Here is a 16733-nt window from a genome sequence, read left to right on the forward strand (position 1 = left end):
GTAAAAGGCTCTCCGGCCGGTAAAAGACGCGTATATTTCATACACACACACACACACACACACACACATAGAAGGCCATTCGGCGACATATATATTAGTATTATTATTATTATTATTATACATTTATACGAATAAGACCCATATTACGTGCTCGCCTCTCCCTACCACGGCGGCGCAGACACACGGCCGCCACCCCGTCCACGGTCAAATCGTCAAATCGTGTCGGTCGCGCCCGAGTGGAGTGCACACGGCGGCGCGCGTATTATTACAATATATATGCAGTTACGCACTTGTAGCTTTAAGCCCGCCGCCGATCCCGACGCTCACTTCTGTACAAGTCGCTTACCCGCAATCACGGTCGCAGCAGTATTTCGCCCGGAGTTTCCATCACGAGTAAATAAGTAAATATAATAATAATAATATATATTATATAGTGCCTACATCGCGTCCGCCGTTATATCGTATAGTTTTATTTTCGATCGTTAACTATTTTTTTTTCCAACGCCCATTCCCGCTATATAATATATGTATATTTAAAATAAGGATGTACATTTTTTCACGCATTTTAAGATTAGGTACGAGACTACGATTTGCAATTATTTGCGTCATCGCGATTGTTGATAGACATAATTTTTATTTAATTCGGTATTTTTTTAAAAATATAATCTACAAAAGTATAGGTTTGAAATAGAAATTGAAAATAACCGTAGTTTTTGTAAATTTGCATTTCTGATTTATATTTTTATATGGATTTTTTTTAGCTTGTGTATAGATAATTACAGAATTAAAAGTCCATAAGCATGTTTAAACATAGCTCACTATTTATCTGAAAAAAATACAGCAATAATATGCTACATTACTAAATCAAAGTAAAAATACTATTTTGGTAGTTAAATTTAATTATAATAATTACAGTTGTAATATAACGACATATTATACTAATTCTGAATTCGTAACGGTTATTTAATAACCGTGAATATACACTGACACAAATTAAACATATGTGAATATGAGATTGAAATCACTTTTGAGTTTACTCTTTTTTGATCAAAATATTTTTTTTTTATTGATCTATCATACACAATTTACATTTTCTATATTTTATCATTCTTATCAATTTTCATGACGATTACGAATTACGAATAAGTACAAAATAGCATTTGGATCAATTAAAATTTACCTTTCACATAGTTTTAATTGTTATCCACTACATGCCACATGTATGATTTTATCAATATAAATTATAACACAAAATAGTTTTAAATTTAAATTGTATGCAAAATTTGTGCTTACTACATAAATATTTACATACTTAATATAAAAGTGAAAATATCTTGGTTTTTACCTAATAGACTGCTCACTAATGTGTTTATAAATGAGTTTGTATAACTGACATAATATAATAATACTTAATTGTTTCTAATAGTTATATGTTCTTATAGGCAAACGTAGAAGAACAAAAAAAGTGTTATATTATCTTAATCATAATAATATCATGTTTTATGTGAATCAATAAATATATATACCTACCTAAATACCTAATTGATAATCGGTTAGAGAAAAAATTAGAATGTTGTTAAAAGCTTCGCATGTCTTATATATCGTTAAATATATATTGGCATAATACATGCTGCTGTAATATTAAATAAAAATTGTTTATCAATTTCGGTCATGTATAATACTGATCATTTTATATTAAGTGGGCGTCGGCATGTCGTTGAAAAATTAATTTTAATACCGACATACAAGATACATACAACCTTAAGATATCGGGTTTTGTATTTAAAATATTTTGGATTATTTTGGAGACATTGTAAATATGATGACCTTTAATATAAATTAATGAGAATATTACACAAACTGTATTTCTATGGAATTAATTTTCGGTTCGTTACAGTCGAAGAAGCATATTATTAGATCAATGCTTATATAATAATAGATTAACGTAGGTGATTATTACACTTTACTTATTTTGAGTAAAGAAAATAATTCTTAGGAAACATTAGCTATAATTATAATTATTATTATGTTATCCGCGTTAATGGTTATATAATTAATAATAAGTTCAAATATCAATGAATTACAATTTTAAATATATTTTATTTTTTTTTGCTGTCGTATAGGAAATTATTTTTAATACAACAAAAAGCATAAACATATCATAATCGATATGGGCGTAACTAGGATTTAGTATTTAAAATGTGTAGCTTCAACCTTTCAGGGACTAGAGTCCTAGTAAACTAAAGTTCAAAATAAGCTAAAGGTTATTATAAATAATTTTCAAAAACCAAAAGTAAACAATAAAATAAGTGTATATTTATTATTCTATATTTTAAGCACATTTAATATTTTATAATTGTATACGTCTGTATTTATAAACGATTATTTTTAAAATATCATTATCAATGATAATTATTAATTTATCATTAATCTTATTTTCTTTCTATGTGTTTGGTATAGCTAAAACTCTGAATCATTTTTATGGCATGATTGACCTTATATGTATGTTTTAATACAAGAAAAAAACAAATCATGTTTTACATTTTCGTGCATCGTAACTCTGTTTCTGCGCAAACTGGAATAATCAATAACCAAATATATTCAAAATATTATTATTATATACATACCTAATTGTTTATTAATATAATTATTAATTATTATACATAATGAACGTATCAAAACATTTTTTTTAAATGCCAATGGGTATAAAAACGCATATTGGGGGCTACCCCGCTGCCACAGTTACAGCGATACGTACACATATAATATTACCTACCTATCTACCTATTCATAATGTTTTAATATGGACAATATGTCAAATAGAGTCAAGAGTTTATGAAATGTGTCATAAACAAATAAAATCGAATTGAAATCATAATCGATGTAAATATTTTTATCAAAAACCAATTATTTTATGTGCAGTACTAATAATATTACTGATACAATATTTTTATGTTAATATGTCATTCTTTGAACTTAGCATAAAATAGTTCATGTTTAAAATGTATCGTAAATTACTTAAAAGTATAATTATAATGTAATACTAATTAATAATTGCGATGCAATAAATTAAAATTATATTTGGAAATAAATTATGTTTTGTTAATGTAACACAAATATAATGTTTTTCTGTGTAATAAATTTGGTTATGAAATTCGATAACATCGTGATGTAGATAGGAATACGAATTATGAATAAATAGTTTAAAGTTAGTGAGGTAGCCAAATTACGAAATAAATTTCCTTGTAAAACGATGGAAAAAAAATGTCCTTAACCCGTTTATAGGAAGGTATAATACTATACTTACTTCATCGAGTAGAGTACTATTGAGTTGTTTAGAGATAACAGTATTGAACCCATTTAGTGAAAGGACTTAAGCACACATTATTTTTTAACGGATGAAAATTCCACACATTCAACCCTATAGTAAATTATTATAAGAATCCAGTATTTCACACATATAGCAATGTTATTCAGGAAAATGATCCTCATGTAATCATATGCATACTTATATTGTTTGAACTATAAAATATATTATAAATATACCAAGGTTGTTTACAGATTTCATTCGTCAATATTAAATTACTATACTTATACTTACTGGCTTCTTTATAAGTACACTGTCTCGGATTGTTTTATTAATTAAATATCAATTAAATGTGGGTAACAGTCAAAGAAACGATGTAATTTGAAAATAAATTAAATCTGTCTTACTATATATTTTGCTCATTAACTAGACTTTTAAATATTGTATAATTGTTAAATTAATTACGAATTTAGTTTACTATTTTGATATAATGCAATCAATTATAAATAAGTATTAAGAATGGTCCGTACCTAAAAAACTGGTTGTACCACCTATAGATACCAATTTAAATCGACTTCAATAGATACTTAAAATCACCTAATATTGATTTTATTAGCACTTATTATCATACAGTTTAATGTTAATTAGACACCCTTTATATACATTAAATACATAATATTATAAAACATTCATGTATGCAATTATATATATATTATTCGATTATGTAAAACATTTTATTATTATCAAAAGATATTATTGTACTGGATCAACTTTAAGTGTTAAATAATCAAATTATAAATCAATAGTTACAGTGTTGTACTTAGATGAAATAGATATTTACGCTGAACAGCTTTTATAAATTATACATGTTTAATTTTCAATTAAATGCCATTACATCAAAAAATGTATCATTATTGTTTATACGTATGGGCCCTGACATGGAGACTGTTTACTTCCGGGGTACAGGTGAAAGGGTCCTACAAATTAGGTATGTTTTAGGCATAAAAAATAATGATTTCATCAAGCGATTGTATTTTTGATTGTGATAACTCTTGGTGCACACACGACCTCATTTGTCCACTAAATGTAGTTCAAGGCATTCGGAACTGGTTTTACGATCTATACTTTGGTTTATTTTATTTACTAATAATATAAATTGTCTATAGCTCAAATATTTCGATATTCGTAATAATCAGTTGATTTTTATGAAAAAAAAAAATAGGCAGTTGAGTTAATATATACTAAAAATCCATAAACCATAAGTTATAAATATTCATTGGATTTAGCCGATTTAGATAGGTATACACTCCAATTAATAATGCAATTATAATTAATTTTATATCTAATTTTTACAAACATGTTTTTATTAAATTATAATATTTTTTTATCAAATTTCATGCGTTTAATAGTATTATTATTTGTAATGTTATATAATTATTGCAATTATTGTCATTTAACAGAAGACTATAGAGGAATTTAAATATTTTTCTAACTCTTCCGTCGATAAAAATAGTATTAATAACATATACGCTATGCAAACTATTGCGTATGTCTAAAAGACTCAGTAATACATTACCAAAATAATAAACAATTAAAAAAATATTTACGTAATATAAAAAAAATGTATACATATAATAAGTATATTAATATACAATAAACTAATAAAGTAAATTAATAATTTCAATCATTGTTTAATTTTTTTATAGAACATTTAATATCTTCTTTGAGATTAATTAAATTAATAAATCTATTCGGATTACAACACATTGAAACATAATTTACTAAATATACTTTTATTTTTAATATAATATTTAATATTATTTTATGTATAATTTTAAAATTAATTATTGATATTGTAATAATTTTTAATTTCTTATTTGTCTAGTACATACATTATATACTACATTAAATATAAATATAATAATATACATATTGTCACTTATTAGTTATTAGTAGACATTAAAATTGAACGTATCAAATATATAATAATTAATAGTTATAATTTATATTGGCTCCTAATATATATATATTTGTGTATTCTATATACACTGACACACTGACATTGTACGTAGCTCAATCATCAATTGACCACAATTCACTAGCACAATATATTATATAACATTTGGACATGTTTGTATGAATCCTACGATATTATAAAAGCCGTATTATGTTTTTTAGTATTAATAAATTATAATACAGTGTCTCAGAGATTATTAATTCTATACGAGAGTGACAAGCATGAAGTAATATAGTATTACGCTGTGCCTTCAATTAATTCGAAAACAAAGATAATTGTTTCCATTAAAACTTCAACAGTTCGAATTTATGCGTGTAATAGTAGTAATTGCATTATATTGTTATTGTTATTTCGCAAAAATCGTTTGACTCATATTTGTTTTATTTATGTAAGAAATACTCCTATTATATATAACCTTATGTAAAAATAAATAAATTATTATAATAGGAAAATATATATAAATTGCATATAAACTTTAAACTCTATAGTTTTATTTAATTTCAAAAAACACATTGTAACTTATTAATTAAAAAAAAATCACAAATGTGTAAAAATTATAATTATTATAGGTACATATATTTTAAAACAATGATGGTAAATACTTTAATAGTTATTTATCATAGTTTGAGTAACAACTAACAACAATAATTTTATTTATAAGTTATGTATAGTTTTTAAGTTACCAAATACAAATGTTTTGGATATGCAATGAGGTGATTAAAAAAGTGGTATTTAGGTAACGCAAAAATTGACGCTCATTTAATTTCCAAATTATTTCTAGTTTCTAAGCAAAAAATGGATTTTTTTCAATATTTAATAAATTATATATTTTTTTGATACAAATGTACTATATTGATATTGATAATTAAGCAATATTATTTGACACAAAGTCAAACAACCTTTTACGATATTTTGAACAATAACACATTGAAATGCAATAATTGACACCTTCAAATTTGATATAGCTGTGATAGATAATACTGTAATAGGGTAATATTATCATATAATTATTATACATACAATATACAATATACATGCATGTTTTTTGGGAGCTATAGTTTACCGTTGACCAAATTTTAATATGCTAATATTATAATTTTTTTAACTGTTTATATTGTACATTATAATTACTATTTTCAAGTTGAAATGGTTAATTTATAGTTACATATTTACATGGACTTCATATCGTACTCGTAGATAAACCTAAAATTAAACTATTTTTATTTTCAGTTCAAAAAAAAATACAAAATGGAGTTCAAACAGTTCAAAGAATTTTCAACAGACATGATTGATTACGTGGGAAATTATTTAGAAAACATTCGAGATCGGTAAGCAATAAAATAATAAATATTTATTACTTAGCTGCTCAAATTACATATTTAGTGTAATAAATATTTATTTGATTTTCTCCTGCTGTGCAATATGATTTAATTGATAAGAAATGAAAATTATTAAAACTATTATATTAGTATTTTTATTAATTTTAAAAACATATTTAATTTGGCAAATAACCTTTTAAAATATAAAGATTATAAATGTGAAGCCTACGTGACATAGGTATGATCCTATTAAATTAATAAATTAATTTCATTAATACTAATTTATTATAGTAATTATTAACAATAATGTTATGTATAATCAGTAGCTAAGTAAATAAAAAAAATATTATGGACATAAAGAATATTAAAATATTATAGGTCAATATTTTAAATAAAAAAATACAATTTACACTAGATTTGGGTACCTAAGTATATTTAACAACTTACGAACTAAGCAATATTTTAATGTTCATTTTATCTACTGCTTAAGTATATTAACATAATATTATATTGCAATTTTGGTGTAAATATTTAGTTTTCTATTATTATTAGATATTTATTTTTTGGAAACTTACATAATGTTAACATACTAAACGGACTTCGTGGATTTTATAAAAATGTTGTTGTGTTAAAATATTTTTAAACGACAATGTTAGTGATTATACATTTAAACCAGTAAATGATTACCAAAGAAATACGTAATTTATACTTGCAAAATACGTCATGTGCATAGAATAAGAGTAGTATTTTAATGTTTTTAGAATCAGGGAATTTGATGACTAATACTAGTCGACATAATATTACGATATTATTTTTTGGAATTAATTAACATTACAGGAAAGTATTGTCATCGGTAAAACCTGGTTACTTAAGACCACTTTTACCAACTGAGGCGCCTAATGATCCCGAAAACTGGAAAGATGTGATGTCGGACGTCGAAAAACTGATTATGCCAGGGGTAAGCACTAGATATTTATCAATAATACGTATTGTTGCAATATTTAATTTTATTAAATAAATTGCCCGTTTTCTATAGGTTACTCATTGGCATTCTCCAAGATTTCACGCTTATTTCCCTACTGCAAACAGCTACCCGGCCATCGTTGCTGACATACTGAGCGATTCAATTGCTTGCATAGGATTTTCATGGGTAAAATTAAAATTAATTTAACTTTGAAAATTCACCAGAATTATTAACGATTTTTGTGAAAAATTGAACTAATTATTTTTACTAAACATTATTAAATTGATGACGATTAGAATAATATATAAAACTTTATTGTTAATATTATTTATATATATATATATGCCTACAATTCTAGTCTTCAAGATGTGTATCTATTATTATCAATATTTTTTTTTTATTGATTTACTGGTTTGACGTATATCTAAATGGTTATATCACGTATATGCACATCATATACTTAGGTATGTAATAATTAATAAATATTAACTAAAAATATATCTACAAAAGTCAATTTTACTTAAACTACTTACCGTTATTTTTATTTTTAAATCTTATATAATAAGTTATTAGTTTTTGGTTTTTATCAACCGCATTTAATTCGTTCACATTATATTTTAGTTAAATTATTTGGCTTTAAGTCTTTATTATACTGTGACACAATTAATTATTAATCAATAATTAATTAAAGATATTGTGGATTATGAGTGGTTTTTTTTTTTACTTAATCAGATTTTAACAAAAATGATGAATGTTAAACATAGTATCTATTTATTACCAGTGTTGGATCAATGCATAATACATTCAATATTCATAAATGCATTCAAATATTCGATTTAAATTTATCATGAATGTAAATGCAAATTGAATGTAGTTATATGTTTAAACTGTTACTTTTAAAATAATAGACGACAGTATGTTAATACGACATAGATACAATTATTATTATTATTAAGATTTTTAATATAACTTAGCACAGTAATAGTTATTTTTTATCATTTTCGTAAACACTCATACAAATAAAAAAATTTTAAATATAATTTTAATGAATTTTTTTTAATGAAATGCGAGTAAATTCTTGCTTTTAATTAATGTGAATCCATTTATTTTTTAAAAAAAAATATGACTTTTTATTAGATGGTTAAATTAATTCATATTATTATGTGCTTTAGATATCAAGCCCAGCGTGTACTGAATTGGAAGTGGTCATGATGGATTGGTTGGCTAAAATGATAGGCTTACCAGAAATTTTCTTAGCCTCTGCTGGCCTGGGAGGAGGTGGAGTAATTCAGGTGCGCATAATGTGATACTATTAATAATTCAAATATTTTTAAAAATCTAAAATATATATCAAAAATGCGTCACAGTAAACCAATGTATGCTTATTAAATTATAATAGAATAGGTATGGAAAAATTGGAAAATAAAATAAATGTTTGAAGTTTATTTCACTTTTTATATAAATAAAATTATCGATAATCATAACGTGACATTGAAATACGAGTATAAGTTTAGGTATTTCAAAACGGGTTGTTTTATTTAACTGAAATGTAAAAATACAAAGCTACATACCTTAAGCTAGAAACCTTTTATTTATTATAATATTATAGATTTCCCTAGTAACTTTTTTACAATAAAAAATAACTTATTTATTAGTTTTTGGTAAAATTCTAAATAAAATAAGTTGATATTTCATAACTAGTTATTCATATTTCTAAACATTTTTATTTATATCAATAATATTAATTATTGCATTACGCATAATATTATATCTAAATACATGCCCAAAAATAAATGTTGTAAAATGTTCAGGTTTGTATTTTCTGAACCTTGGAAATTAAACTGTGAAATTTAAACATTTAACAAATTTCAAAATATATGCTATTCTAAAAACCTGTTTAGTTAGAATCTTAACGCTACAACTGAATCCTATCGTAAAAATACAATAATTTTTTGTTTTATTGACGTAATGATGATCATTACTTATTTAGGTACTGGTTGATAAAAATTAAAATTCCTACCCAATATGACAATATGTTAGGTACAACGAGAGTATAGGTGATTGTCGATTTTTTAAAACTAAAAAAACATGAAGCAATCAAATTATTTTATTTTCAAATTTTCTTTTTAAATTTCTATACGATTATTTTTATTATACAGACATATAGTAGGGTATTTCCTATGATCACGTATTCTATCACCAATATTATAATAAATAGTCATACTTAGGTAAAATGCTATTTAAATATATTAAAATTATAATATTATAGATTATTTTGCTCATAATAAGATATTCTTAAATGCATTTGAATATTTTTAAAATACATTAGTTAATTTAATATAAAAATTAACCCTGAGTAGATTTTTATTCGATTTTAATCAAATTCAATAACACTGCAATAGTGCAATGTAGGTATATATTTCATATATTATATTGGCGTATAATTGTATGGCCAATGGCCATTACCCATTCCTAATCAAGTGATGATTGTAATTTTCTATCAGTTCAATATTTAAAATTGTTTTTCATAAGTTAAAGGTTTAATTTATTTTTACCTATTTCTATTTTGAACCACTATATTAAGGTATCTAATAGAAATGAAATTTCTCAACCTCCAACAAAAATTATTTAACCTAGCTGTTATTACTAACAGAATTAGAAATAAATAATAAAACATAATATAAATTATTTTACTAATTTATTTATTTCATTTACTGGTGTTGGAGTAGTATAAAAGAAAAACCTTGTTATAATTTGTTCAATACATAAGGTAATATCTACGAGTGTTTTGTTCGTAAATATATCTGCACTCTGCAACACTGCGTATGGTTCGACGTATATTTTCGTGCAATTTATTATTATTATTTTGATAAACGTCCAAATTTTAAACCAGGCACTAACACAGTCCCACAGTCAAATAATAATACGATTTTTGACGAATATAGGGCACGGCCAGTGAAGCCACTTTGGTGGCGTTGCTGGGCGCCAAGGCACGGATACTGCAGATCATGAAACAGGCGGATCCGACGCTCGTGGACGTGGACGTCGTGCCCAAGCTGGTCGCGTACTCGTCCGAGCTGTCCCATTCGTCTGTGGAGCGCGCTGGCCTGCTGGGAGGCGTGTTGCTCCGCGCCCTGGACACGGACGGTGAGCATAAACTTCGCGGTGACACGTTGCGTGACGCCATCGCCAAGGACCGCGCGGATGGCCTGATCCCGTTCTTTGTGGTGGCCACCCTGGGCACTACCAGCTGCTGTTCGTTTGACCGCCTGGACGAGATCGCCGAGGTGGGCAATGCCGAGAACATTTGGGTGCACGTGGACGCCGCGTACGCTGGTAATTCTAATAATAACACCTAGAGACGTGAGCCAAGTACATTTTCGGGCGTCAAGCGTTTGGGCGAGTTTTAAAAAATTGCAATATGTTTAGGCGACCATTTTTCCTTTTGACGGCAGTTCTAACACACTGAACAGTTAAATTATGATCAGTAGTTGGTTCGTGATCATAATGTACCTATATTATTATTTGAAAAAGACAATAGTTTTTTTATCGATGGTATATAGAATTCACTATAACACACTCTCAGTACATTTTCTGCTTGTACACCAAAAAACGAAAATACCCGTTTTTCAAGTGGCAAGATTCACTAAAAATATAATTTTCAATTGAAATAGGTACATAGTTTATTTTGTTTTGTATTAAAATATATTCAATTTTAAGATTCCTTTTTGGCATAAACTCACTAACACTTATAATACAAGTTCCGTTTGTCTCGCTTCAACAAATTATAAGAAACTCGCCCAAACACATTACTTTTATTATACGGTAAAAAGGAAATAACGTAAATTACTAGGTGTTTATCAGGTAAATTTTTTTACTGTCGTAAGAATTGAGCGATCCATAATTTTAAATGTTTTTACAAACGTAATAACTACAAATTATAATTTAGATGCAATTACCTAGTACATATTATTAATATAAATATATGTAATAATGTATTATTTCGGTAGTCTTTAAGACTATACATATTATATATAGTATTCAGTGGCGTCGGAGAAGGGGGGCAGAGGGGGCAATTGACCCCTCAGATATAATCCAAAGGGGAAAAGTATACTATTGCCCCCCCATACTACATTAAAATTAAAGGGTATACTCGTAAATTACGGTAATACGTTTAATTAATACGTTTACTTATTCAAAATTGGTCTTATTTTCCTGAATGTGCGTAATAATATTATTATTTCTTTTATATTTAATTTATTATATTTATATTTATATTATACTATAATTATATCAATACATTCATATAATTGAATAATTTTTATATTATTATATACTACCTATATCAACATTAAAAAAAATAAAATATCAAGAAAGGAATTCTGTTATTAATCACAAATATATATATATGCATTATAATTGTTATTAGGTTTTTATGTTTTGCTCCCCTCATGAAAAATAATTCCTGCGCGCTGCGCCGCTGAATTAGTATTATATACAGAGACACACATACTGTATTTAATCTTTTTACGCATTTTGAAAAAATAAACACTGTATTAAACACGCGTGTAATGAATTATTCAAATTTTAGAATATTATATTTTTAATACATATAATACATGATATAAATTATAAATTATAATCGTAAGTTAATATCGGCATAAACAATGTCATAGGAATAGGTTATAGTTAGAAAAAATTACACAAAACAAATGATTTAAAAATGTTCCCAATTTATCAATTTTATGTAAATTTACTGAAAACATTTTACTAGCAAATTTCACTTTATAGTAGTTAATACCCATCGTAGTCGTTTTTGCCTATGCATCACAGAGAGGTAATCCGGCGGTTATTGATTTTCACACCCTATGAATCCATACTCAAAAGAAAACTATGGGCTATGGCTAGAGAAGTTAAAAAGAAACATTAAATCTCACTAGACTATTACTGGTAATATCTCTGAGTATTATTTTAGCCGCTATATTTTTGGAATTTCCCTGCAAGATGCAGACTACCCGTTTCCCAATTGTTACACGAAGTTATTAAATTTTTACTGTCAATATGTACATACCTAGTTTAAAAAAAATAAAATAAAATAACTCGTGCGCGAATCAATAATTCAAAAATAACTATAGATTATAAAAGTTATACATTTTGATATAAGCAAATAATTATTTATTGTCTTTAATATTGCAGGATCTTCATTTGTTTGCCCGGAATATCGTCATTATATGAAAGGAATAGAATTAGTCGATTCATTCAATTTCAATCCTCATAAGTGGCTGCAAGTTACTTTTGATTGTTCAGCAATGGTAATTAAAAAATTATAATTAAAAAAAATTGCTGTATCTAAGACTTATGAATAGGATATTATTATTAAAAATTGTTTTATTCTATTTAGGCTATAATAGTAATAATACTAATATAAATTCTCTACATTTGTTTTAATACAATAATGAATATGAGGTAGGTATCTACTACCTACTCAATTATTATATAACTACGCATGAATGATGTCATTTCTATTTTATCTGTTACAAAAAAATTTAATGTCGTAGAACATAGTATAATATTATATTTTATTATAGGTAATTTATAAATTATTTAAAATTATTAATTATTATTATTTGTATATAGTGGCTAAGAAATCCAAATTACGTGATAAATGCTTTCAACGTAGATCCACTTTACTTGAAACACGAACTTGAGGGACAAATGCCAGATTATAGAGTAAGTACCTAATAAGCTCCAACAAATTGGAGTGGTTTGTAATTAAAAATTACATTAATTTATAATATTATAATTTTTTAATTTTGATTAGCACTGGCAAATACCGTTGGGGCCGCCGTTTTCGTTCGTTAAAAATGTGGTTCGTGTTCCGTCTAATTGGTGTCGCAAACCTTCAAAAGTCCATCAGAAAAGATATAAATCTTGCACTTGAATTTGCCAAACGATTGGAAAACGACCCTAACTATGAACTTTTCAATGAAGTCACTATGGGATTGGTGTGCTTCAGAATTAAGGTTAGGACATAAGACATATAAATTAAAATAATATATTATAATGAATATATGACTGGATAAAATTACTATAATAAAATTTTTATAAATTTAATGTTAGATCTTATACTTTGGATAATACATTATTATAATTTTACAAGTATTGACTATTGTAAATTTATAACTAAAATGTATAAATATTTAGTAGGAACATTGTATAATAATACAGAAATACCATTATTGTGTTATGTAAAATTAATACATTTTATTCGTTGATACTTGAGACCAGTAGACCACCTATATACTTAATATAATGTATTTTTTTAAATATTTTCTATAATGCATCTCAGAAAAATATTCGACTAGTTAGTTTTATAAAAACTTCATTATGTAATTTTCTTAGTGCATATAATAATTATATTTAAATAAAATTAATAATTTACACAAATAATTGTACAGGGATCCAACGAAATCAACGAAGCGTTATTAAAAGAGATAAACGAACGAGGCAAAGTGTATATGGTCCCATCAAAAGTTAAAGGAACCTTTTTTTTGCGTATGGCTATTTGCTCGAGATTCACACAGATTGAAGATATTGACGTGACATGGAACGAAGTTAACGAAGCCGGTAAAACCGTTTTGAGTAAATAATAGAATTCGTCTATTAAAAATTAAGATTAAAGTTAACAGCTAAAATGAATTCTGTTCAATATTAAACATTGAACACGAATGATTATTAAAAATAGTATCGACAAATATAAAATAAATATCATTCACACTAATAATACAAAATTAAATAATTTTACTCATACTAAGGAAAACAGGATTTTATTGCAATAGATACTTCATTAACAAAACATTTTAATCAATATTGTTATTATACTATTTTTAAGGTCATACTATTACTATGACCTATTACGCATGTATCTTATTTTTCTTTAAATTGTAAAAACACATAACTATTATTGTATTAGAAAATACAAATTTAAATTAGGTACCTATTATTTATTTATTATAAATAATATTAGACATTGGTAAATATTATATTATCTCAAAAATATACTGTTAACTTTTTAGATTAATCTTTCCGTTCTACTTTTTAAGCAATTTCATACACTAAGATTGTTAAATTTATATTATTATTTATTTATTTTAGAGTTATATTTCAGATCAAAAATATACTATTGTTACTAATTATTATTATTATACCAAATTTATAAATTTGGAACGGAAATAGCTTAAAAAGCATCCGTACTTAGGCCATATAATATGACAGTACAAAATACTTGTATTTGTATTGCTTATATACCTATGTTAAGCGAGTTTGTAAACATTATAAGTGTTATAACTTATGATAACTAGCTAATGTTAGTGCTTTATACTGTAGTCTGTAATTGAATTATATTTTAAGTTTAATAATTACAATATATATAAATATTATCCATTAGATTAAATAATATAGTAGGTATATGTCATATGTATATGCCCATAGTTAAAAGTAATCAATTATGTTATAATACACATACACACACACACATATATATATATAAATGTATATTTAAATAATATTTAATAAATTATTTACGAACATTTTTGTAGTACCTTATAAGGAATTTTTAAAATATTACGAAATTTAATTTATCATTATAATTATATTTAAAGGGTAAAAAATATGTACCTACTTCATTTATTTGGTTAAAAATCGATAATAATTAAAGAACATATTAATATTAAGTTTAGAAAAAAAAGCTACATTATTGGCAATTTAAATCTAAAGAAAGGTACCAACAACAAATATTAGGCACACAAAAATAAAAATAAATTATGACCGTAACAAATTAGCTCATCCTATAACAGTGAATTTGAAATTGATTTTTGTAAGCAATAGGTTAGGTTTAACAAACAGATAAAATTAGTCATCCTATCACATGATACACTTTTTCTAGATACATAAATGTAAAATCAAGTATAACTTTATAGGTAGGTACAAACAATTTTTTATACGGTAATAGATCTGGAAAAAAAGTCGGTACTCATACAATGTACCTAATATAAACACTAGTATTGAAGTACCTAAGTACCGGCATCTATATTAGAAAAACCAGAAGGGCAAATGGGTATCACTTGACAAGTATTTATCGATTGGGCAAGTTTGCATATATTGTGCATTATTGCAACCTGTGCATGCCATTATGCCACTTTTAAATAATACATTAATACATTATACATAAAGCGCCGGTCGCACAGTCGACAGGAGGTTAGTAGACGAAATGTACGCCTTCCGACGTCAAACACACCAGTGCAGTGTTCATTATCAATGACCAGCATAGGTACTTATATCAAGATGTTGAATTGTTGACAGACTTGTTATACTTACGTGGAAAGCTCATGTATTATGCAATGACTATTTACCGAAGGCCCAAGATAGCATTTAATAGATAATTTTGTTGGTTGTTAATTCCTATATAAATATAACTATTAACTTTAAGTCTATAAAGAATAATAACAAAATGCAACATGGCGCATTTTACACATAAGAATATAGGTACTTGGATGAGTGGCGAGAACATTTGCATTAAATTTATAAACATCAACTATCAAATTTTAAGTTTTTTTAAGTTTATACTGCAAAATCCTTAGTTTGTAAATTTTTGTGATAATAATGTATGACTATATATGTATTATTTTTAATATTTTGACACAGTGAATAATATTGTTTTCGTTATTTATTAAAGAAAAAAAAGACTTAAATACGTCATTTGATATTTTTCCTCTGCAAGGAAAATCTGCAAAATATATATTTTTGGAACAAAATAACAATAATCTTTAAATTATTTTATGCCAATTATGTATATATAAATAAGTAATAGCCATGGCTACTAGTTTACTATGAAAACATTAATAAGGCCTTACGAAAATCGGCTTCGCGTAAGTCGTTCTGGAAAAAAAGTTGTATCTAACTCAAAAATATATTTATGTTAATAATTGAAAATATCTACAAAGCTTGTGTCATAATATTTTGAAAATGATACTATTTATAGATAAAAGATAAATATATGTATTACAAATACTTGGTAAAAATCTCAAGTACCTATTTATACTGACTACTGGTCATTCGTGTTTTAGT

At 25.7% G+C, this 16733-nt stretch overlaps 1 protein-coding gene across 1 annotated transcript; it reads left to right on the plus strand.

Annotated features, from left to right (window-relative positions):
* Positions 1–266: 266 nt before the first annotated feature.
* Positions 267–15195, plus strand: LOC113555573 (aromatic-L-amino-acid decarboxylase-like). Its single transcript, XM_026960006.2, is given in 11 exon segments — positions 267–393; positions 6555–6652; positions 7481–7601; positions 7680–7793; positions 8780–8899; positions 10553–10943; positions 12804–12919; positions 13245–13337; positions 13429–13446; positions 13448–13630; positions 14066–15195. Coding segments are annotated over 11 exon segments (1563 nt in total). The 5' UTR covers positions 267–276; the 3' UTR covers positions 14258–15195.
* Positions 15196–16733: the final 1538 nt, after the last annotated feature.

The sequence above is a fragment of the Rhopalosiphum maidis genome, chromosome 3 (genome assembly GCF_003676215.2).
Source record: "Rhopalosiphum maidis isolate BTI-1 chromosome 3, ASM367621v3, whole genome shotgun sequence".
NCBI lineage: Eukaryota > Metazoa > Arthropoda > Insecta > Hemiptera > Aphididae > Rhopalosiphum > Rhopalosiphum maidis.